Source organism: Strix uralensis, chromosome 1 (assembly GCF_047716275.1).
Source record: "Strix uralensis isolate ZFMK-TIS-50842 chromosome 1, bStrUra1, whole genome shotgun sequence".
Lineage (NCBI taxonomy): Eukaryota > Metazoa > Chordata > Aves > Strigiformes > Strigidae > Strix > Strix uralensis.
Genome location: NC_133972.1, coordinates 17,153,136 through 17,176,050, shown reverse-complemented (window position 1 = coordinate 17,176,050; position 22,915 = coordinate 17,153,136). Strand labels below are relative to the sequence as shown.

The following is a 22,915-nucleotide window of genomic DNA, read 5'->3' as shown; positions in this document are numbered from 1 at the left end:
CCCGACTCCTGTGCTGTTTGGGGGGGGGGCATATTGCGGGGGCGGTCCCCAGTGCCCCAGGAAGGAGAAGGCAGGCGCTGGGGAGAGGGAAGCTCTTTATGGATGTAACAAACACGCACATTCACCTACGTACAGCAGCACAGTAGAAAAGAAACAGGGTACCCGCCCCCCCACCCACCCCGCCCCTGGGGAGCTAGCACCCCCTCCCCTACTGGGGGGGGCAGGGGGGAGAGCAGGGAGAGGAGGAGCAGGGGGTCCCACCCCACCGGGGTCCCCACGCCTGGTCCCGGAGGGTCCTGGCCCCTCCACCAGCACCTTGGCCCCAGGGAGGGCTCTGGGTCAGCCCTGGCTCCCCTGTGGGGTTGGGAGGTCGGGGGCAGGGGAGGGCCACACCAGCACCCCACAGCCAGGGCAGAACCCGGGGTAGCACTGGGTTAAAAACCTAATAAATACCGGGGGGGGCCAGGGGGCTGCAGTTCCGAGGTGCTGGCACCTCAGACCTCACCTCACATGTCCCCCCCTCCCTGCTGCCGTGGGGGGGGGCTGTCCCATCCCCACTGCTGCTGGGAGTGTGCCAGGAGCTGGGGTGCTGCCCCCCCCGGCTCAGCGTGGGGCCGGGCCAGCGCTGGGGTTGGGGGGGCCCTAAGGAGGGCAGAAGTCTGTGAAGTAGGGGTGCTGGAGAGCCTCCTCCGCTGATATCCGCTGCACCGGGTTGCATTTCAGCAGGTTCTGGGGGCGGGAAGTGAGGCTGAGGCAGGGGGGGGCCATCACAGGGCACCCCCGGACAGGCGTGGGGCTGTGAGGGGAGAGGGCAGCCACCCCAAGAAGCCAAAGCCTCCCACCTCTCCCTCCCACTCACCTGTAGCAGGTCTCGGCCGGTCGCATTCAGCTTGGGCACCACGTTGACCAGGGAGGTGGTGGCGGGGTACATGGGGTATGGCTGGGGACAGAGAGGTGAGCCCCAGCTGCTTGTCCCAAGCGGCCCCCCCCAAGCCCCCCGCCTTCCCAGCCAGCCCCCACCTCACCTTGTAGTCCGGCAGCTTGGCCATGGCCGGCCACTGCTCCTCCGTGGGGGTTCCCAGCAGCGTGGGGACGACAGCGGTCAAGGGCCAGTGCGGGGGGACACCCGCCCCCCGCCTCGCCTCACCTGGGCAGAGCCCCTCTCCCTCTCCCCTTGCCCAGGAGATAGCCCCCCCCCCCCGCCCCCAAAGGATATCGGAAAATCCTTTTCAGCTGGTCATCCACGTCGTTCCCCGGGAACAGCGGCCGCCCCGCGTTGGCCAGCTCTAGGACAGAGAAAAGTGGGGAGCCCTGCAGCCCCACAGCCTCGGCAGCCCCCCCCAGCAGCACATCACCCCCCTTCCCCCCCTCGCTGTGCTGTACCTGCGAAGATGCAGCCGGCTGACCACATGTCGATGGAGGTGGAGTAGAGCTTGGCGCCGAAAAGCACATCCGGGGGCCGATACCACAGCGTGACGACCTGCGCGGAGGGACGGGGGAGACACTCAGCCAGGCCGGGGTGGGGGCGATGACGGGACGGCCGAGAGCCCCCGTCCAGGTGAAAGTGCGGTCCTCGCAGCTCACCTCCGCTGAGTAACAGCGCACGGGGATGCCAAAGGCCCGGGCCAGGCCGAAGTCGGCCAGTTTGAGTTCCCCGTTCTGCCAGGAAAGCGCCATGTCAGCAGGGACAGCGTGGGGGGGCTGCCGACCCCCAGTCTCGGGGCAGCAGCAGCTGCTGCTCCAGGCCCTCTGTCTTTTCCCGTTAGGCCAGAAAAATCAAGGGAGAGACGGAGCCGCGAGCTGGGGACTGGCGGCCTCACCCGGTTGATGAGCAGGTTCTGGGGTTTGAGGTCTCGGTGCAGGACATTGCGGCTGTGGCAGAAAGCGAGGCCCTTCAGCAGCTGGTACATGAACGACTGCAGGGGGAAAAAAAACCAAAAAAGTGCGGGCCCCAGCGGGACGCGTCAGCCCCTCGACGCCGCCGGCCGGTTCTTGTGACAAGACAAGCGACAGGTCCCCAGGGGCTTCCGGAGGCCCCCCACCTCCCCCAAAACGCACCTTGATGATTTCCCCCCCAAAAACACACCTTGACGATCTCTGGGTCCAAGTCCCCGTTGCAGCTATCGAAGTATTTCTTCAGGTCCTGGGATGGAGTGAGCGGGGGTCACGTCAGGGAGAGGTGGGGGCTGCGAGAAGTGACGCCCCGGTGCCGCCGAGCCCCCCCTGCCCCCGCCCAGCACTCACCTGGTCACAAAACTCAAAGACCAGGGTCAGTTTCTTATCGCTGTGCAGGACGTCGTGGAGCCTGCGAGGGGAGGGGGAGCCTGAGGCCCCGCAACGCCCGGCCGAGCCCACGGGGTGAGATCAGCCCCGGGGGGGTCCCCCCGGCCCTGGGGGCACCCCAGACCCCCCCCCGCCCCTCCTTGCCTGACGATGTTCTTATGCTTCAGCTCCTTGAGCAGGCAGATCTCCCGCAGCGCCGAGCTGGGCACGCCCTGCCGAGAGAGGGGGTGCGCTCGGGGGGGCTCGGGGAAACCGGGCCCGGGACCGGACCCCGGACCCCCCCCGCCCCCCTCCCACCTCACCTCGTCATCATCGTCCAGCCGCACCCGCTTCAGCGCCACGATCTCGTGCGTCTCCCGGTTCTTGGCCTTGAACACGGTCCCGTAGGTGCCTGCGGGCAGCCGGGTCACTGCCGCACCGGCCCCCCGGTACCGGCCCCCCGGTACCGGCCTCCCGGCACCCGCCCGGGTCCCCCCGCACGGCCCGGCCCGGCCGCACCTTCCCCAATCTTCTCCAGTTTCTCGTATTTCTGCATCGCTCCGGCTCCGCCGCCGCCGCCGCCACACCTCCCGGCAGACCCCGCGCGTCCCCCGACCCCGATGCCACACCTCCCGGCAGGCCCCGCGCGTCCCCCGACCCCGATGCCACACCTCCCGGCAGCCCCCGCGCCGGCCGCGCCCCCACCCCTCCCGACAGCTCCCGCGGCGGCCACGTGTGTCCCCCCCCCCCCCCCCCCCGCGCCACACCTCCCGGCAGCCCCCGCGCCGGCCACGCCCCCCTCCGCCACTCCTCCCGGCAACCCCTGCGGCGTCCACGCCCCCGCGCCCGCCACCACACCTCCCGCGTAGGCCACGCCCCCAGCCACACCCTTCCCGCTGCCCCGCCCTCCCGCCATGGTTCCGGGTTCGATCCCCGCGGCCGCCCGCCCCGCCCCGCCCCGCCCCGGGACACGGCGGCACCGGGCCCGGCAGCGGCGGGGTCCCCTGAGGGGCCCGCGGGGGGGACGGTGACGGGGTTCGTCGGGGACGGTGCCTCGCCCCGCCCCGGCGCGCTCCCGCTGCGGCTCCGCCCCGCGGGGCCGCGCAGGCACGCCCGACGCGGCGGGACTCTCCGGTAAGCGGCGAGAGCGGGAGCGGGACCCGGAGCTGGAGCCCGCTGGAGTCGGTGGGGTTGGCAGGGCCGGGCCGGTCCCGTCTCGTCCCGTCCCGTCCCGTCCCGGTGCTGTCCCCCGCTTCCTCCCCGCTGTCCCCGCCCGCCGTTTCGTTCCCCTCCCGTCCTGTCCCATCCCGTACGGGCACAGCCTGACTGGCCACGGGAGCCCCGGCCCGCCCCCCCATCCCGGGACGGGACCCCGGGGCGCTGCGCCAGCCCGGCGGCTCCTCCCGGGCCACTGAGTCCCCCCCCACTGCCACCTCGGGGCCCCCCGGGGATGGGGGAGCACGGGGGGGGTCACACGCTGGGGGCCGCGGGGCTCTGTGCTGCCCAGCATACGCTCCTGGGTCCCCCAGTTCCTTGGAAGCAGCACCCCTAACCTGCTGGCATCCCGCCGGGACACCCCCAGACCCCTCCCTGCCCGGCTCCCATGGCTCTGCCGGCTGGGGCGTCGCACCTTGGGCCCTTCCCACCACCCCGCCACCTCCGCCGGCGGCACCGCTGGGGCCGGATCCACGCGTGAGGGTGTCCCTGCGTGGCCCTGGCAGCGTTCCCATGCCGGACCCGGCTGTCAGGGTTGTCCCAGGACACGGTGGGAAGTGGGAGAACCAGGATCGCGCTGCCGCCACGCTTCAGCCCTCGGTGTCTTCTTATTTTTCAGCAGGTGCCCGAACGACGCGGAGGCAGTTCCATGCCCTTCCCTTCCAGCTCCTGAGCCGCCGGTGACCCTCGGCAGGTGAGAAACACAGGGCTGGGGAGCGGACACACGTCCCGTGCCCGCCGGCGCATGGGGCTGAGCGGAGGGAGCGTCCCGCGGTTCTGCCCTATCTCGGCGTGTCCCAGAAGTGCCACCGAGGGGTTCGCGCCTTGCCCCGGCACGGCGGTTGCCGGGGGAGCCGCCATGTGCTGTGCTGGGTGGTGAACGGTGCTGCCCGCTTGCGAAATGCTGCCAGGGGTTGAGCAACGGCCGGGCACGGGCCCAGCCCCGCTGCTGCTCTCCCACTCATGCGTTGGTGTGGGCTCCCACGGGTTCTAGAGCAGGGACCCTGCTGCCCTGAGTCGGGTCCCCAGGGAGTGCGGCTGGAAGTTCCAGTGGACACAGCACCTATGGGTGCCCCCCGAGCCACTTGGCACAGGCAGGGACGTGGGAAAATGGGGCTCCCCCACACCTCTCCTGCCAGAGATCCCCATGCTCTCTGATCCAGAGTCAGGAGACAGGATTGCTCCGGGTGGGAATCGCCTTGGCGGCTCGGCGGTGGTCCCCGGGGCTGTGGGGAGGGTCCGTCCCCCATCCCCCCATGCACCGGGCACGGGGTCCCGCCGGTGGCTCAGCCCCGAGGCCGGGAGGGGGGGCCGCCCGCCTGCCCCCGCTGTCGTGCCCTTCGGGGTCGCTGCACCGCTTCAAGCGGCTGCCAGGAGCGCGGGATTTGATCGCCCTAACAACCCTGCTGGCACCGGTGCCTCGGCCTCCCTGTGGGCAGCCCTTCCGCCCCCCCGGCCCCCGCAGGGCCTGGCCTCCTCCGGGGCTGGCCCCGAGCCCAAGCGGGGGGCTTTGCCAGGTGGGCTCTGCCCCGTGCCCCCCACCCTGCTCCCCAGCCCCCCCACCACCCCAGTACTGCCCTGTGGATTCCGGCTGCCCCCTCCCTCGCTGCCCTCCTGCCTGTCCCAGGTCCTGCCTGGCCACGTGCCCTCCTGAGGGATGCTGCTGTCGGTGTTTGGAGGTGAAGGCGTACGGGCGGGGATGGCTTGGGGGGGGAGGTCCCCGCACCGCTGAGGGGCACCCCACGGCTGCGCTGCCTCTCCCTGTGCTCCGTGCCGCTGCTCAGGGCTCCCCAGGTTGGGCAGGGACGTTGCAAGAGGGTCCCCTATCCCGTCCCCCTGCAACCTCTGGGATGGGGGGTGGCCCAACCCGGGGGTGCCGGCCCAGCTGGCGGAAGGGAGGGGACCGTGGGAGCCTCTGCCTGGCCCGGTCCCCGTGCCGAGCTGCGGGGTGGAGGGGGGGGAGTCTGGCTGCCGTCCCTGGTGCCCCGCAAGAGCAGCCCTGTCATTAGAGGGGACCGGGTGGCCGCAGGGACTGGGCTGGCTGCCTGAGGACGCCACGCTGGGGTTTGCCAGGGGCGCCGAGGCCAGCGGCGGGGGGGACCACGGGCTGCCCCCAGCTCCTCCTCGCTCTGCCCCACATCTGTCTGCCCCAGCATGTCACACTGCGTCCCCTCGCGTGACCCCAGGCACTGCGTCTGTGCCGGTGAAGCTCCTGCCGTCACTCGTGGGGCTGTGGGGTTGTGTGTATCCCCCCTGCCGTGTCCCCCCGCCACGTCTCCTCTTGGGCTGGCTGCTCCATGGGGCAGGAGCGCGGCCTCTCCGTTGGCATTTGCCCGTCCCCAGCTGCCGGCGCTCGCCGCTGGCTGCCCCCGTGCCCAGCGGGAGCCGCGGCGCAGAGGTGGGGCTGCCCGAGGAGCCGTTCCGGGACTTGGCACCGCCGCTCTGTTTGGATAAAGTGGCCTGGTGCAGGCTTGCCGAAACAAAGACTCTCGCTGCTGCCGCCGCCGCTGCTGATTTTTTTTCCTTCTGCGCCGGTATAAAAGCTCCCGCCGGCACTCAGCAGCTCGCGGCACAGTGGGGCAGAGCGTGGCTGCCCACTGCCCCTGGCCCCGCGGCGGAGGGCAGGGGCTCGGCCTAGGGGACAGGGAGCCGGAGGGGCCACGGCTGGCCGAGGGCCCCGCCGTGCCGTGGGCCTCGCTTCGTCTCCCACTGGGGCAGGTCCCCGTCCCGGCGGACACACACCAGCCGGCCAAGCGCCCGGTGGCCTCCACGGGAAACCAGTGGCAGCGGGAGCGAAGCCGGAGCTTCAGCCTTACCGGGTCAGCAGGCGATGGGGTGAGTGGGGCAGAGCCGGTGCCGGTGGGCGGGTGGGTGTACGGCCCCCCAGCCCTGCCACGGGTGACGGTACAGTGGGCACGCCACAGCCAGGTCCCCGCGGCAGCTCCAAGGGTCAGTGCCGGCGCGTGTCCCACGTGGAGCCCGGCACTGCGGCACAGGGGCAGCGGGTCGGCGGGGGAGGCAGCTGTGCCAGCCCTGCCCGCCGTCCCCCCTGCCCAGGGCCGGTCCCCGGGGCGCGGCGGTGGCACCGGCGTGGGCGTGGGGCGCGGAGCCGCACAGCGCCGTGATTCATCTCCCGGATCCGGCGGTTTCGAGGTCGTGGGGCGGGAGGTGCGGGGAGAGGGGGGGGAAGGATATTTTTGGTGGAGACTTCTAAAGTTGCAGCGTCTAGAAAAGCTCCGCTGGGGCGGGAGCCACGCCACGGGCAGCATTGTCCCGGCCCAGCTCCCCTCTGCAGTGTCAGCCGCAGCGCTGAAGGGGGTGCTGGACCCCAACCCCCTCTCCTGGGTGGGCATCCGGGAGGGGTTCGGGGCAACGGGATCTCCTGGGGGTCTCCCGGAGCAGCCGGGTGAGCCGGGCAGGAGGGAGCAGCAGCAGCTGGCCCGTGCCATGGGCGCCCTGCCAAGCCGGGTCAGGGGGCTCCCCGGCTGTGTGGGGGTGGCTGCAGCGCCTGTCTGGAGCCCCCCACCTTTGGCAATCCTTGGGCCCCAGCGAGGGGCTGCTGGGGGCTCTGGGGCATCTCCTGCCCTCAGGTCCTTTGGGGTGGGCAGGGGAGCTGGAGCAGGCCGCTGTGGACCCCTTGCTCTTCATTTTGGGGTGCAGGAAGCTGGGGTGCTATGCCCGTGCAGGTCTGCATGGCCACCGTGGGTGCTGGCGGTGTGTGCCGGAGCTGGGTAGCAGAGCCTGGGCACGGTCAGGGTGCGGATGCAGCTCTGCCTTGGGACGCTGCCCGTGGGGGAGCGGGTGCTGGTGCAGCCCTGGGGGCAGTGTCGGTGCCGGGGTGGCTCTGCCGGGGCTGGCGTGTGGTTCCCACACCTGGGACCCGGGAGCCCCGAGGAGGGTGGCCCGTGCCAGCGTCCCCAGCCCTGGTCGAGGATCTCCTGTGCCTGCCATGGAGCCAGGAGCCGCAGGTAGAGATGGCAGCAGGAGGATGGGGGGACAGGCCTGGGGGGCGCAGAGCATCGCCGGGGCCCCTCACTCCCCCATTCCGTGGGGTCGGGGTGCAGCCTCGCCGTGCCGGGCAGGCTGGGGAGCGCGGGGCACGTCTGCCTGGCGTGATGGGCACAGCCTGACCTGCGCCAGGCTCACCTGGCTGCAATTTCTCCAGCAAATTGGGCACAAGCAGTTCTTGGAGGACGGCTAGGGACACGGTGCCTTCTCTGTCACCGTGGTGGCAGCCAGCTGGTGCGCAGCGGGGGGGCCGGCCGGGTGCCGGGGCTGCAGATGTGGCTCCGGCTCCTGAGCAGATGTCGCATGGTGGTCACCCGGGCACAAACGGGCACGGCACGTGTGCGTGCGTGTGCTGATCCCACGATGGGGACCTGCTCCCTGCGCTGCCGCTGCCAATCAGTCCCCAGCCTGGGTGTGACATGGTGTGAGGAGGCTCTGGCTGGCCCCCCCGGCCCGGGGGTCCCCGTTGCAGAGTTTTGGGTCTGTGCTGTGGACGGGGACGTCCCGGTGTGGACAGGGTGCCCGGGACGGGTACGCCCCGGCCGCGGAAGGGCTGGCGCTGGCGTTGCCTCACTTCCCACCTTGCTCAACTCGACCTGCGCGGTGTCGGTGGGTGCCAGTGGCGGGGCCGGGGGTGCGTGGACCCCCGTGGGGCAGCCCCCACGGCGCGGTGGGGCGTGGGGCCGGGCCCTCTAATCGCCTCAGCGGATCAGGCGGGCAGGCCGGGGCCGGTCCCAGGAATGTGACTCCGGCACCGGTGGGAGCCGCCGAGCCGGCTGGCGCACAGGCGCTGATCGGAGCCAGCCGGTAATTAGCGGTGCGGCGTTGGCAGCCGGTGGCCGTATCTGCGGACCTGCCCCGCTTATCGGAGCGGCCTGTTCCCTCGCACAAGGGGCCATTGTGCTGCCGCACCGGCCCTCCTGCCCTGTGGCTGGGCCCGGAGCAGGACGAGGTGGTGGCACCGCAGCCGTGGCTGATGCCCGGAGCCACGTGGCGTCAGCGGCACGGTGCTGAGTGCCGACGCCGGCAGAGCTGCGGCAGGGCAGCCCCGTGGCTGCTGGGCATCGCGGCTCATCGGGCCTGTCCCCTCTGTGTCCCAGGGTGCAGGAGCTCCCCAGGGAGCGGGGCTGGCCACGGGACAGGTGGGCACCAACCCAGCATGGTGCCCGGGGCTGCCGTGGGAGCTCCCGGCGCGGGCTGGCTCCAGGCTCTGCTCCGCAGGGCTGGCATGAGCCGCTGAGCCGTTCCCGGCCAGCTGCCCAGCCGTGCCTGCCGGGTGACTCAGCGGCCACCACGGAAAGCAGAAGTTCCCCCCCCACCCCCCCGGGTGCCCGTCACCCTTTCCAGCAGGGTCAGGCCGCAGGCTCCCGGGCGCCGTGTGTCCTCTGCATGGCCAGGCCTGGCCCCGCAGGCTTGCCCGCCCTGGCACCATCCTGCCGGGGGTCCCCGGGGGGTGAGGGGCTGCGGGGCTTCAAGGGTCAAAGGGCTGGGATTACCACCCCCTTTTTGGGTGATGGGCCAGCAGCTGGCTCCCCCGCGCTGAGAGCACAGCTCGGGGCCGCTTCCCAGCTCGGCGTTCCCCGAGAACAATCCCAAGTGTGTTCCCGGGGCTCTAATCCCCGCAAGCTGCCAACGGGATTAAACCCAAAAAGCTGCTTAGGGCCGGGAGCGGCAAGTGCCTTCCCGCGCTGGAGCCCCGGCACCTGCTGGCCACGGTGGGCCAGCGCCGTGCCCTGCTGTGGGGTGGGACGGGGAGACCATCCGGCGGGGAGCTTGGCCCAGGTGTGATGCCGGTGGGGCCTCCATGGTGTGGCCGGGACGGGGTGAAAGCACTGACCGTCCCCGTGGGCTCTGACCCCCACCCCGGTGCCCTGGAGCCCCCCGCTCCCGGCAGCTGCTCTCAGCGGCACCGAGGAGGCCCCGCACCCCGCTTGCTGGTCCTGGTCCTCGGGGCTGGTGGGGGGGGAATGCAGCCACATGGGACCCTGGGAGCGCTGGGTGCTCTGTGCAGGGAGGGGACCCCTCGGCACCCACCTGGAGTCACCCAGCAAGGGCAGTTTGGAGGTCCCGGCTCCATTTGGGGAGGGGGAGTGGAGGCACTAGCTTGTTCTCCCCCAAATCCAACCACAGCAGGTCGGGCAGGTGCACTGGTGAGACTTGGAGCCGTGCTGGATCGATTGGCTCCCTCCCACCCGTGCCACGGTGGGGGGGGCTGCAGGCAGCCCCCCTCGGGCACGGCGGGGTCCCCATCCCGAGCAGGGGGGAGTTTCGGCTGGGGCTTGGCGGCCGCCCCGGGAGAGCGGCGTGGCAGGTCGGCTAATCTGCGCTTGCTTGGCTGGAATGTGGATGTGCTGGCTCCGGCCCCAGATGGGGAGCGGGGATTAGGGAGCAGCCAGAGCTGGGCAGCACCGAATTTAGGAGAAGGTACGATCCAGTGCCGCCGTGAGAGCGGAGGAGCTGCAGGCTCAGTGGACCCCCAGGCCTCAACGACTCCTTGAGCCTAACCACGGCCACCGTGCTCGTGCCCCGGGGTGTGGGGGATGGCGAGGCGGGAGGGGTGCCGGTGATGGTGATGAGAACGGTGATGGTGAGGCACCCATGTGAGACGCAGTCATCCGTCACCACCCTCCTCGGTCCTCGCCGTCACGTGGGGCCACCTCCCGCGGCAATAAACCCCGGCACGCTGGTGCCGCGGGGGTCAGCCTGGTGCCTGGGGACCTGCCGAGGGGCAAGTGTGGGGGCGAAGATGGCCAGTGGGCAGGTGTGGGGGGCTGGGATGGGGGTGCTGGGGGGCTCACAGGTGGTGGTGGTGGGGTGTCAGTCTGGGGGGGGGGCCACTCACTGCTCTTGCCCCCGGGGTCTGGCTCCCTGCCTGCACCCCGTGGGGCTGGGCGCGTGCCCGGGGGGGCTGGGCCCCGTCATCCCGCTGCTGCCCCAGCTCCGCTCCCCTCCCAACGTTTGTGTTGGCCCCCGCTCTCCCGCTCCCACCGACGGCCAAGACAAACCAGCCCGGGGCCAGCCCTGCCCGCACCTCCCCCCCGGGGCAGCCGAGGAGGGGCAGCCCCCCACCCCCTTCCCCTTGGCTCTGCCCTGGGCGCAGCGGTGGCACCCGGGGGGGCATTGCCGCTCCCAGGGGAGCACCGGCCGTACCCCCGAGCACCCCTCTCTGCCCCCCCAGGTTATGCTGCCCCGACAGCGTCCCCTGAGCCCCCGCGAGAAGGAGAAGGGCTAAGCCGGCCGTGCCTGGGCGCCGTGCTTGCGCCATGACCCACTCCCAAGTGTCCTCTGAGATCCACCACATCGTCTCCTCCGCTTTCCAGAGCGTAAGTACGGCGGCGGCGGGCCGAGGGGTGCCACGGCGTGGCTCTCCCGCCATGTGGGGTGCCGGCGGGGCCGTGTGGCACAGGGCAGGCTGAGCCCACCGTGCCTGTGCCGGGGCGGTGGGTGCCCTTGAGGCGGGTGCTGCCGGGACGCTGCCGGCTCTGCCGGTGCCGCTCGCCTGCCCCGGCGGTGCCAGCGGTGCCAGCGCTGCTGCTCTCGGTGTGGGTTCTTGGTGTTAATGATTAACCCTTCGCATTGAGCCGCGGCGGCTGCCCGGTGCCATTGGGCAAGTCCCCGTCGCCGTGCACGTGACCGGGGTTGGGACCTGCGGCCCCTTCCCCGCCATCCATGGATTTCCTCCTGGGCTACCGGGTGAGCCGCGGCCTTGCCCTGGCTGGCAGGTCCCTCATCCCGCCAAGGCCACCCCGGCACCACCCGTTCTGGGGCCGAAGCTGGGCCCGGCAAAGCCGCGGGTGTCCCGCGGGCGAGGGACCGAGCCGGGGCACGTGGGGACACGGGCGCTCGGTCACACCGGGCCGGGGACGAGGCGGGTGCAGCAAGGGGGTCAGCGTGTGGGCACCGCGGACTGGAGGAGCCCGGTGACAGTGACGGTGTGGGTGGAGGATGGGGAGTGCGAGGTCATTTTGGGGCTGGTAGGAGCCTGGGGTCAGGACGGGGGGGGGTTGGGGGTTGGTGGGGGGCTGCCTCACTGAGTGCCACGGGATGGAGGATGGAGAGCTGTGGGTTTGCAGGGCATGGCGCTGGGGGCACCGGGCCGTGGCCGGGGGGTCTCGGGGGGGCTGTGGGGTGTCAGAAGGGGTCTCTGGAAGGGACAGGGGGACACAGGCCTCGATGTTGTGGGGTTGTGGCTGCAGTGGGTCTGCCTGTCCCCTGTCACCCCTGTCCTGGGCTTTGGGGTCACAGCGCGGCAGGGACGGGGGACCACGGCTCTGCCTGAGGACACGATCAGGCGTGGGGGGGCTCGGGGGGGGGGCTGTGGCAGAGCCCTGGCCGGGCACACGCTGTGGGACACTGACTCAGGGTGCTGGGCTGTCCCCAGGGAGGGTGGCAGCGCCCCCGGGGTCTGGGACCTGCCTCGTCCCGGGGGGTCATCGGGGGTGGCCACGGCAGGGCAGGGACCGTCCCCCCCATGTGGGGGGGTGCAGGGGGGGGAGGGTGTCAGCAGTGCAGCCCCGGGGTGGGGGGGGGGCAAAGCTCCCGCCTTACCGGTTCGCGGTGGGGGGGAAGCCGTGCGTTACCTGGGGGTGGCGACCCCAGCCGACCAGTGCAGCACGGGGGGGGGGGCAGTGCGCACCGGGGGGGTCATCGTGCGGCCGCCAGCAGAGTCGGTGCGTTCCCGGGGGCATCACGGAGGGGGGGGGGGGTTCGGGGGGGGCTGTGTGTGCCGCGGACTCTGCAACACGGGAGGGGTCGGTGCGTTCCGGGGGGGCTCCGTGCATTATTGGGCGCGGGGGGGGGTCCATGTATTACCGGAGATCAGTGTATTGCCGGGGGGGTCGGTGCGTTCCGGAGGGGGGTCGGTGCATTCCAGGGGTTCGGAGCTCGGCGAGGGGTGGTCGGTGCATTCCGGGGGGGCGTCGGAGCCCGGCGGGGGTTGGAGGGGGGGGGGTGCCGGCAACCCGATGCTGCGGGCGCAGCCGGTGCCCTCTGCGGGCCGCTGTCACCTTGAGGCGGGCGCGGGGCGGCTCCGTCAATATTTGGCGAGGCCGGGGAAGGAGCCGCCGCCCCCCAACCCAACCCCCCCACCCCCCCCCGCCCCCGCCGCCCCCATCCCCGGCCGGGCCGCGCCGCCCCGATAAAGCGCTGCGGGAGCTGCGGCGGGAGCGCGGCTCCGCCATGACTCAGGTAGGACCGGCCGGGCGGGGACGCGCCCCCCCCCCGCTACACCCCCTGACCCCCCATCCCCGCCCCCCCGACCTCCCCCGGACCCTCCCAGCCCTGTACCCCTGTATTCCCCTGCACCCCTAGCAGCCCCGCGACACCCTCACCCGCCCCCCCGCCCCCCACCCCTCCCACCCCAGCAGCCTCCCTCTTGCACCCCAGTACCCACAGCTGGGGTGCACCGGCAGCCCCCAGCAGCGCTGGGACGGGGGCACAGCATCGGGGGCAGGGTCTGGGGAGCACGGCGGGGACATGACACCAGGGCATGGGAACAGGGGTGCTGGGGGTCCACGGCGGGGACACGGCACCAGGGCACGGGAACGGGGGTGCTGGGGGTCCATGGTGGGGACACGGCACCAGGGCACGGGAACGGGGGTGCTGGGGGTCCATGGTGGGGACACGGCACCAGGGCACGGGAACAGGGGTGCTGGGGGTCCATGGTTGGGACACGGCACCAGGGCACGGGAACGGGGGTGCTGGGGGTCCATGGTGGGGACACGGCACCAGGGCACGGGAACGGGGGTGCTGGGCGTCCATGGTGGGGACATGGCACCAGGGCACAGGAACAGGGGTGCTGGGGGTCCATGGTTGGGACACAGCACCAGGGCACGGGAACAGGGGTGCTGGGGGTCCATGGTGGGGACATGGCACCAGGGCACGGGAACGGGGGTGCTGGGGGTCCATGGTGTGGACATGGCACCAGGGCACTGGAATGGGGGTGCTGGGGGTCTGTGGTGGGGACATGGCACCAGGGCACGGGAACAGGGGTGCTGGGGGTCCATGGTTGGGACACAGCACCAGGGCACGGGAACAGGGGTGCTGGGGGTCCGTGGTGGGGACACGGCACCAGGGCGCAGGAACGGGGGTGCTGGGGGTACACAGGGGTGCGCAACATCAGGGCACATTGATGGGGGTGCCGGGGGTCCACGGGGGTGCATGGCACCAGGGGACAGGAGCAGGGGTGCTGGGGATACACAGGGAGAGCATGCCACCAGGGCACGGGAATGGGGGTGCCAGGTGTACAAAGGGGTGCACGGTGCGAGGACACAGCACTGGGGGTGCTGGGGGTACACGGTGGGTGTGTGGCACCAGGGCACGGCAATGGGGGGGACTGGGGATACCAGGGGTACACGGGGAGGCCGTGGCACCTGAGCACGGTAACCGGGTCGGGGCTGCACTGGGGCGGCGCGGCACACGTGGAGTGTGGGGTGCAGGGTCCAAACGGCGCAGTGGGTGCCCAGACCAGGGGTGCAACCAGGGTGCAGGGCTTTTGGGGTGCCCAGCGAGACACTGTTCGGGGCACCCATAGCGAGCGGGGTGCGCCGAGGGCTGGCAGCATGGTGCTGAGCCCCGCTGCTGTCCCACAGCCCGAGCAGGAGGCGCCGGGCGCCGGCTCGCCCGTGTTCGGAGAGGAGGAGGAGGAGGAGAAGGACCTGAACAAGGCGCTGGGCGTGGAGCGCTTCGAGGAGATCCTGTGTGACACGCACCCCCGTAACGCCGAGGAGGCCGGGCGCAGCTACGGCGAGGAGGACTTCGAGTGTGAGTGGGGCCCGGGGGCAGCAGGCAGGCAGCGGGCAGGCAGCAGGCAGGGCGCCAACCCCACCCTGTCCCCCCTCTGCAGACCACCGCCAGTCGTCCCACCACATCCACCACCCCCTCTCCACACACCTGCCCCCTGACGCCCGCCGCAAGAAAGGGGCACCGAAAAAGGGCAAAAAGAAGCACCGCCGCGCCTCTGTCCCCGGCGAGACTCCCACCATCGAGGAGGCTGAAGAGGATGAGGATGAGGTGTGTGACACGGAGACGGAGCGGTCGGCAGAGGAGGTCCTGCAGCCCAGCCCGCCCGAGGCGGTGCAGGTGAGGGCAGGGTTGGGTGTGAGGGGCAGCACTGTGCCTCCCTCCCTGCCTCGAGGGGCTCACGGAGCTGGAGAGGAGCCGGTGACACCGGGAGCCATGGCCCCGCAGCAGCCAGTTCCTCCCACGCCCCGTCTCAGTTCTTCCTGCAGGAGGACGAGGTGACCGACCGCCGGGCAGAGGAGCCAGTGGCCCCCGCGGCACTGCCTGGATCCCCTCCGGACCCCCGGCGCCCCATGTCCCCTGGGGAAACCCGGGCAGGCAGGTGAGCGCGGGCCAGGAAGCGCCAGGGCTCATCTGGAGCTCTTGGGGTGGGGGGTGGGCAGAGCCCCTCCGGCCGCCCCACGGCTCAGGGGCTCAGCTCTGAGGTGGGCGCCTGCCTCACAGCCCCGATATGGAGGAGGGAGGTTCGGTGGAGGGAGCGGCCGCCGCCGTGGCCGGGTCCCCCAGTCGCCCCGTTCCCAAGTCACAGCCGGGGCACCGCAGCTACAACCTGCACGAGCGGCGGCGGATTGGCAGCATGACGGGCGCAGAGCAGGACCGGTACCAGAAGATGCCGACGGACGAGTCAGAGGCCCAGACGCTGGCCTCGGCCGACCTGGACTACATGAAGAGTGAGTTGGGGGGGCACCCTGTGCCCCAGGGGCCGCGCTGGCAGCGGCCGGTGACGCAGCAGGAGCCGAACCATGCGCCGGGGCAAGTGTTTGTTTATTCTGGAGAGGAGGAGGCTGAGGGGAGACGACATCACCCTCTACAACTACCTGAAAGGAGGGTGCAGAGAGGGGGGATGAGTCTCTTGAACCAAGGAACAAGCGATAGGACAAGAGGGAATGGCCTCAAGCTGCACCAGGGCAGGGTTAGACTGGCTATTAGGAAGTATTTCTTTCCAGAAGGGGTTGTTGGGCGTTGGAATGGGCTGCCCAGGGCAGGGGTGGAGTCCCCATCCCTGAAGGGGTTTCAGAGTCGGGTTGACCCAGCGCTGAGGGATCTGGTGGAGTTGAGAACGGTCAGTGTGAGGTTAATGGTTGGACTGGAGGATCTTCAAGGTCTTTTCCAACCGAGATGATTCTGTGATTCTCAGGAGCCACCTTGGCTCCTGCTCGTCTTCACTGGCACCGGAGAAGCAGCGACGAGGCGACCCCCGGGTGCTGCAGCACTCAACAGCACACAGACTCCATCCCCGTGCCGTGCTCACAGGCCCTGGGGGCTGTGATGGCCCTTGCCTGGCCCTAGCTCGGGTCTCTCCCCTGGCAGGCTACCAGCCCACAGCTCCCTGCCCGCCCCCATGCCAGGGCTCGGTGGCCACCCCCAGGGCGGGGGGCTGGAGGCCGTGAGCTCTGCAGGTCACCCACCCTCCGCTGTCGCTGTCTGTCTCCGGCAGGTCACCGCTTCGAGGACGTGCCAGGGGTGCGCCGGCACCTCGTCCGGAAGAGCGCCAAGGCGCAGGTGGTCCACGTCAGCAAGGACCACAGGGAACCCAGCACGCGGCACCGCAAGCAGGACCGGCAGCCCCATGAGGTGGGGGGCTCCTGGCACCTGGGGCAGGGGACAGACAGGGCTGGGGGTCCTGGCATGGCACCGGGTGGGCACATTTGACGTGCGGAGGGGTGGTGCCTGCGCGCGGCCCTGTTGCCCCGGGGCAGGGGGGGTCCCTGTGGTGCCGGCACTGACCCGGTCATGCCAACAGGTCTTCGTGGAGCTGAATGAGCTGGTGGTGGACAAGAACCAGGAGCTGCAGTGGAAGGAGACGGCACGCTGGATCAAGTTTGAGGAAGATGTGGAGGAGGAGACGGACCGCTGGGGCAAACCGCACGTGGCCTCCCTGTCCTTCCGCAGCCTCCTGGAGCTGCGCAAGACCCTGTCCCATGGTAGGGAGGCTGGGCTGGCCCCCATGGGGGCCCAGACTTGGGGGGGTCCCCAGCCCTGCTTGCCTCAGCACCCCCCTCCCTCGCCCAGGGGCTGTGCTCCTCGACCTGGACCAGAAGACACTGCCGGGGGTGGCTCACCAGGTGGTGGAGCAGATGGTCATCACCGACCAGATCCGCGCTGAGGACCGCGCCAACGTGCTGCGGGCACTGCTGCTCAAGCACAGGTAAGTGATCTTACCCCTGTACTCGGCACTGGTGAGGCCACACCTTGATGACTGGGTTCAGTTTTGGGCCCCTCACTACAAAAAGGACATTGAATGACTCAAGCGTGTCCAGAGAAGGGCAACGAAGCTGGTGCAGGGTCTGGAGCACAGGTCTGATGGGGAGCAGCTGAGGGAACTGGGGGGGTTTAGTCTGGAGAAGAGGAGGCTGAGGGGAGACCTCATCGCCCTCTACAGCTACCTGAAAGGAGGGTGCAGAGAGGGGGGATGAGTCTCTTTAACCAAGTAACAAGCGAGAGGACAAGAGGGAATGGCCTCAAGCTGCGCCAGGGCAGGGTCAGACTGGCTATTAGGAAGCATTTCTTTCCAGAAGGGGTTGTTGTGCGTTGGAATGGGCTGCCCAGGGCAGGGGTGGAGTCCCCATCCCTGGAGGGGTTGAAGAGTCGGGTTGACCCAGCGCTGAGGGATCTGGTGGAGTTGAGAACGGTCAGTGTGAGGTTAATGGTTGGACTGGATGATCTTCAAGGTCTTTTCCAACCAAGATCGTTCTGTGATTCTGTGATTCTGTGAAGTGTTGGGGGGCAGCGACCCGCAGCCCCCCTCTCCGCCGGGCTCTGTTCCTCTGTGTCCCTGGGGTCACCAGTGTGCAGCACGCAGGCAGCGATGGCTGCCAGCCACTCTCCCATTGGGCCACCCCCGACAGCCCTGGCTTGATTCTGCAGCCACCCGAGCGACGAAAAGGACTTTTTCCCCCGAAACATCTCGGCTGGCAGCCTTGGCTCCCTGCTCGTGCACCACCACAGCACCAACCACGTGGCTGAGGGTGGCGAGCCAGCCGTCACCGAGCCCCTGATCGCTGGCCACGCCGCGGAGCACGACACGCGGGTCGATGTGGAGCGGGAGGTGAGCCTGGCTCCCGTGGCTGTGCCGCGCCTTCCCCAGCCCTCCGCCCGTGCCTTCCTCCCGGCCTGCCGCCGCTCCTCATCCTCAGGAGGGGCCCTGACCCCTCTGCCATCCCCGCAGAGGGAGGTCCTCACCCCCACACCCCCGGCCGGCATCACCCGCTCCAAGTCCAAGCATGAGCTGAAGCTGCTGGAGAAGATCCCGGACAACGCCGAGGCCACGGTGGTGCTTGTGGGTACGGAGTGGTGATGGGGGGGTGAGGACGGACAAGGTTGGGGGGGATCGGGGAGCGGCACGCCGGGCTCCCGCAGTGACTCCCTGTGCTCCCCAGGCTGTGTGGAGTTCCTGGACCAGCCCACCATGGCCTTCGTGCGGCTGCAGGAGGCGGTGGAGCTGGATTCAGTGCTGGAGGTGCCCGTCCCCGTGCGGTTCCTCTTCGTCCTGCTGGGGCCCAGCAGCACCCACATGGACTATCATGAGATCGGGCGATCCATCTCCACCCTCATGTCTGACAAGGTGAGTGCCCGCATCCCTGCCGGGGCCATACCCCCGTGGTACCCCCCAGGACGGGCGCTCTGACCCCGCCGTCGTCCCGCCAGCAATTCCACGAGGCCGCGTACCTGGCCGACGACCGCCATGACCTCCTCAACGCCATCAATGAGTTCCTGGATTGCAGCGTGGTGCTGCCGCCCTCCGAGGTGCAGGGCGAGGAGCTGCTGCGCAGTGTCGCCCACTTCCAGCGTGAGATGCTGAAGAAGAGGGAGGAGCAGGAGCGAAGGCTGCTGCTGGAGCCCAAGTCCCCTGAGGAGAAAGGTGCCGGCAGGGCAGGATTGGGCTGGGTGGGGGCACCCGGTTGGCAGGGTCTCACTGTCCATCTGTCCGTGGGGCGCAGCGCTGCTAAAGCTGAAGGTGGTGGAGGGCGAGGGTGAGGAGGAGGAGGACGATCCCCTGCGGCGCACGGGCCGGCCCTTTGGGGGGCTGATCCGGGATGTGCGGCGGCGCTACCCCAAGTACCTGAGTGACTTCAGGGACGCGCTGAACCCCCAGTGTATCGCAGCCGTCATCTTCATCTACTTCGCTGCTCTGTCACCGGCCATCACCTTTGGGGGGCTGCTGGGTGAGTGCTGGGGGGGCCGTGACGCTGGGGGACGATGGGCCCCGTTCCGCCGGGTGTGCCTGAGCCTGTCCTGCCCGCAGGGGAGAAGACGCAGGACCTGATCGGGGTGTCTGAGCTGATCATCTCCACGTCGCTGCAGGGCGTGCTCTTCTGCCTGCTGGGCGCCCAGCCCCTGCTCGTCATCGGCTTCTCAGGGCCGCTGCTCGTCTTCGAGGAGGCTTTCTTCACGGTGAGCACCCAGGCGGGTGCAGGAGGAGGGGGTTATGCAGGTATCCCCCACCCTGGCCTGCTGCCAGGGCTCTGTCCTGACGCCTGCCCGTCTCTCTCTGCCTGTCTGTCCATCCATCCGTCTGCCCGGTGCCGGCAGTTCTGCACGTCCAACGAGCTGGAGTACCTGGTGGGGCGCGTCTGGATCGGCTTCTGGCTCATCCTCATCGTGCTGGTCATGGTGGCATTCGAGGGCAGCTTCCTGGTGCGCTTCGTCTCCCGCTTCACCCAGGAGATCTTCGCCTTCCTCATCTCCCTCATCTTCATCTACGAGACCTTCTCCAAGCTGGCCAAGGTGAGCTGCCGGGGCCAGGGCCGGGGCCGGGGCGTCTGTGGGGCGGGGGCAGGCGGGACCGGCCTGAGTGTGTCGCGCCGCCGCAGATCTTCCAGGAGCACCCCCTGCACGGCTGCCTGCGGGCCAACGGCACAGAGGCGGAGGCGTGGAGGAACACCAGCACGGCCCCGGCCAACGGCACGGCCGGCCGTGCTGCGGCCAAGGTGACGGGGCAGCCCAACACGGCGCTGCTCTCGCTGGTGCTCATGGCCGGCACCTTCTTCATCGCCTTCTTCCTGCGCAAGTTCAAGAACAGCCGCTTCTTCCCAGGACGGGTGCGTGGGGCAGGCGGGACGGCGGCACGGGCACTGCGTGGGGCCCTGGGGTGAGCCCAGCTTTGGGGGACAGGGCTGAGCTGGGGGGTGGAGGCGGAGGGCCGGGTGGTGGGGCTGGGGTCGGGCTGACGTTGCTTTTTCCCCAGATCCGGCGGCTCATCGGGGATTTCGGGGTGCCCATCGCCATCCTGGTGATGGTGCTGGTGGACTACGGCATCCAGGACACCTACACGCAGGTCAGTGCTCAACTGCCCCCCCCCCAGCCACCCCCCACCCAACCCCCTCCTGGTGCCGCTCATCTGCCACCGTCCTGGCTGCGGGTCAGCGGCTCCCAACGTGTCCCTCCGGCTCCCGGCACCTTGTCTTTCCACTCCCCCCCGCTTTTGCCTCCGAGTCCAGCTGCAGTGGATGCCGGTGCCTCTGTGGTTCACCCCACACCCCATGGCACCCCTCACTCTGGGGGAGCAGAGCCGGTTGCCCCCACCCCAGCGTCTCTCGCTCCCCCCCTCCCCACAGAAGCTGAGCGTGCCCAGCGGGTTCTCAGTGACGGCCCCGGACAAGCGGGGCTGGGTGATCAACCCCTTGGGTGAGAATAACGACTTCCCCGTCTGGATGATGGTGGCCAGTGGCCTCCCCGCCGTCCTTGTCTTCATCCTCATCTTCATGGAGACACAGATCACCACGTGAGTGCAGCGGGGCAGGGCTGGCGGCACGAGTGGGGCAGGGGGTGCCATGCTGAGCTGCGCCAAGCTGCGCCGTACCGTGCTGCGCAATGCTGAGCTGTGCCAGGCCGTGCCCCTTGCTACAAAAAGGATGTTGAATGACTCCAGCGTGTCCAGAGAAGGACAATGAAGCTGGTGCGGGGTCTGGAGCACAGGTCTGATGGGGAGCGGCTGAGGGAACTGGGGTTTAGTTAGAGAAGAGGAGGCTGAGGGGAGACCTCATCACCCTCTACAACTACCTGAAAGGAGGGTGCAGAGAGGGGGGATGAGTCTCTTGAACCAAGGAACAAGCGATAGGACAAGAGGGAATGGCCTCAAGCTGCGCCAGGGAAGGTTCAGACTGGCTATTAGGAAGTATTTCTTTCCAGAAGGGGTTGTTGGGCGTTGGAATGGGCTGCCCAGGGCAGGGGTGGAGTCCCCATCCCTGGAGGGGTTGAAGAGTTGGGTTGACCCAGCGCTGAGGGATCTGGTGGAGTTGAGAACGGTCAGTGTGAGGTTAATGGTTGGACTGGATGATCTTCAAGGTCTTTTCCAACCGAGAGGATTCTGTGCTGAGCTGTGCCAAGCTGTGCAGCACCGTGCCTTGCCGTGCCAAGCTGTGCTACGCCACGCTGAGCTGTGCTGAGCCGTGCCAAGCTTTGCGGCGCTGTGCCGACGGTCTGCCCTTGTGCCCAGGCTGATCATCAGCAAGAAGGAGCGGATGCTGCAGAAGGGCTCCGGCTTCCACCTTGACCTCCTGCTCATCGTGGCCATGGGTGGCTTCTTCGCGCTCTTTGGGCTGCCGTGGCTCGCCGCGGCCACAGTGCGCTCCGTCACGCACGCCAACGCCCTCACCGTCATGAGCAAGGCTGTGGCGCCCGGGGACAAGCCCAAGATCCAGGAGGTGAAGGAGCAGCGGGTCACCGGGCTGCTGGTGGCTGTGCTCGTCGGTAGGTCCAGCGCCACCCACCGTGGGTCCCCCACCTGCCCTGTGTGGCCACGGGGATGCCCTGAGCCCTGGCCAAACGTGTGGCCATCCTGTCCCAGCGATGCAGGACCCTCCCCATGGATGGGGGGGTGACCAGGCTGGGAGGATTGGGGCTGGGGCGGGGGTTTGAGCTCTGGCCCCAGCCGGGACTGCGGGAGCCCCCTCCCCAGGCACCGCGACTGACCCCGCTGTGTCCCCAGGTTTGTCCATTGTCATCGGGGACCTGCTGCGGCAGATCCCGCTGGCCGTGCTCTTCGGGATCTTCCTCTACATGGGTGTCACCTCCCTCAATGGCATCCAGTTCTATGAGCGACTGCAGCTGCTGCTGATGCCCCCCAAGCACCACCCCGACGTCACCTATGTCAAAAAGGTGGGGGGGGGACACTCTGGGAGGTCCATTTTTGGGGGGTGCCACACTCGTTTAGGGCAGCAGCCAGTGTTGGGTTGGGGGCACCGGGGTTCCTGGGGGACAAACTCTGTCCCAGCCTTATTTAGGGGGCTCGGGGCAGGGGGTACACGGGAGCCAGACCCCGGCAGGGCTGCGGGGAGCCGTGTGGCGGGGCGGGGGGTACCGCTGGGACCGGGCGCTGAGGGCTGTCCCCACGCAGGTCCGCACGCTGCGCATGCACCTCTTCACCGGGCTGCAGCTGGCGTGTCTGGCTGTGCTCTGGGCCGTCATGTCCACGGTGGCCTCGCTGGCCTTCCCCTTCATCCTCATCCTCACGGTGCCACTCCGCATGTGCCTGCTCAGCCGCATCTTCACCGACCGGGAGATGAAGTGTGTAAGTACTGGCGCCCCGGCCGCCCGCGTCCTTTGGCCCCGCGGTGGGGGGGCTGGATTTATCCCCCCCTCTCCCCCCGCAGCTGGATGCAGACGAGGCCGAGCCCATCTTCGACGAGCGGGAAGGTGTGGACGAGTACAACGAGATGCCGATGCCGGTGTGACCGCGGGCCAGCCGCCAGCTTGCCGGCCACCCAGGCACAGCCAGGCTCCCCCCGGCGCGGGGATGGGGGGGGCAGCAGCCACGGATGGGCACCCCACGCTCCCCGTGCCTTCGGCGGAGGGGGACACACACACACACACACACACACACACACACCTGCCAAAGACATGCCGGCCCGCAGCCTGGCCCTGCTGGGGACACCCCCGCACCCGGGAGGGGCCTTCAGTGTCCCCCCCCCCAGGCATGTCCTGACCACGCCACAGGGCAGAGCCCCCCCAAACCCACCACCCCGGTCATCCCCCCCGCTGCCCCAGCAGAGCTGCAGGCTCTGGGCTCCCGCCAGACAATCAGGTGTTGCCTAAATCCCACCATGTTTTATTTAAGAGAGTAATTTAAATGGCAATAAACAGCTTTATAAGGAACATGGTGGGCTGGGGCGGGGGGTGGGGGGAGCCCTGGGCCCCCTCTGCCTGCACTGCAGCTGTGCAAGGGCAGGGATGTGGGCAACAGCATCCCAGCAAGGGGGGGCCCACAGCTGCCCATCCCCAAAAGGGGGGGACCCCCACAGGTGCCTGCCCCACCCCCCCAGGGCAGACAGCCAAGAGGGGGGGTGAGGGGGGTGGGGGCTGTGCCCTGGGCTGCCAGGGTTGGGGCGCGGGGGTCGCCTTGTACGAATAAACAGAACGGACTTTGCACACTTTTCACCAGTTTTATTGTAAAGTTAACCCCCGCTTC

At 69.5% G+C, this 22,915-nt stretch overlaps 2 protein-coding genes across 2 annotated transcripts; one reads left to right on the top strand and one right to left on the bottom strand.

Annotated features, from left to right (window-relative positions):
• Nucleotides 1-78: 78 nt before the first annotated feature.
• Nucleotides 79-2,905, bottom strand: CDK5 (cyclin dependent kinase 5). The gene is made up of 12 exons (XM_074851616.1): nucleotides 2,782-2,905; nucleotides 2,586-2,674; nucleotides 2,428-2,495; nucleotides 2,245-2,305; nucleotides 2,087-2,143; nucleotides 1,821-1,916; nucleotides 1,585-1,659; nucleotides 1,384-1,480; nucleotides 1,217-1,286; nucleotides 1,026-1,086; nucleotides 860-940; nucleotides 79-729 (listed from the first exon to the last, which is right to left on the bottom strand). Exons 1-12 carry the CDS (start codon nucleotides 2,816-2,818, stop codon nucleotides 643-645), a joined length of 879 nt encoding a protein of 292 aa, XP_074707717.1. The 5' UTR covers nucleotides 2,819-2,905; the 3' UTR covers nucleotides 79-642.
• Nucleotides 2,906-3,185: 280 nt separating this feature from the next.
• SLC4A2 (solute carrier family 4 member 2) lies at nucleotides 3,186-22,875 on the top strand. The gene is made up of 24 exons (XM_074851500.1): nucleotides 3,186-3,396; nucleotides 4,097-4,171; nucleotides 10,664-10,808; nucleotides 14,076-14,247; nucleotides 14,330-14,565; nucleotides 14,703-14,827; nucleotides 14,950-15,176; nucleotides 15,944-16,080; nucleotides 16,250-16,430; nucleotides 16,519-16,654; nucleotides 17,374-17,554; nucleotides 17,675-17,789; nucleotides 17,886-18,070; nucleotides 18,154-18,367; nucleotides 18,447-18,671; nucleotides 18,752-18,900; nucleotides 19,039-19,233; nucleotides 19,320-19,547; nucleotides 19,694-19,783; nucleotides 20,064-20,230; nucleotides 20,945-21,198; nucleotides 21,437-21,606; nucleotides 21,845-22,018; nucleotides 22,101-22,875. Exons 3-24 carry the CDS (start codon nucleotides 10,749-10,751, stop codon nucleotides 22,179-22,181), a joined length of 3,702 nt encoding a protein of 1,233 aa, XP_074707601.1. The 5' UTR covers nucleotides 3,186-3,396; nucleotides 4,097-4,171; nucleotides 10,664-10,748; the 3' UTR covers nucleotides 22,182-22,875.
• Nucleotides 22,876-22,915: the final 40 nt, after the last annotated feature.

What these genes read in the sequence shown, in the direction of transcription:
- SLC4A2 (XM_074851500.1), top strand. Translation starts at nt 10,749, where the DNA reads ATGACCCACTCCCAAGTGTCCTCTGAGATCCACCACATCGTCTCCTCC. An exon ending in AGGACCGGCAGCCCCATGAG is followed by an intron (nt 16,081 to 16,249) that starts GTGGGGGGCTCC and finishes TCATGCCAACAG; the next exon opens with GTCTTCGTGGAGCTGAATGA. An exon ending in CCTTCTCCAAGCTGGCCAAG is followed by an intron (nt 19,234 to 19,319) that starts GTGAGCTGCCGG and finishes GCGCCGCCGCAG; the next exon opens with ATCTTCCAGGAGCACCCCCT.
- CDK5 (XM_074851616.1), bottom strand. Translation starts at nt 2,818, where the DNA reads ATGCAGAAATACGAGAAACTGGAGAAGATTGGGGAAG. An exon ending in ACTGGAGAAGATTGGGGAAG is followed by an intron (nt 2,675 to 2,781) that starts GTGCGGCCGGGC and finishes GGCTGCCCGCAG; the next exon opens with GCACCTACGGGACCGTGTTC. An exon ending in AAGCATAAGAACATCGTCAG is followed by an intron (nt 2,306 to 2,427) that starts GCAAGGAGGGGC and finishes CTCCCCTCGCAG; the next exon opens with GCTCCACGACGTCCTGCACA.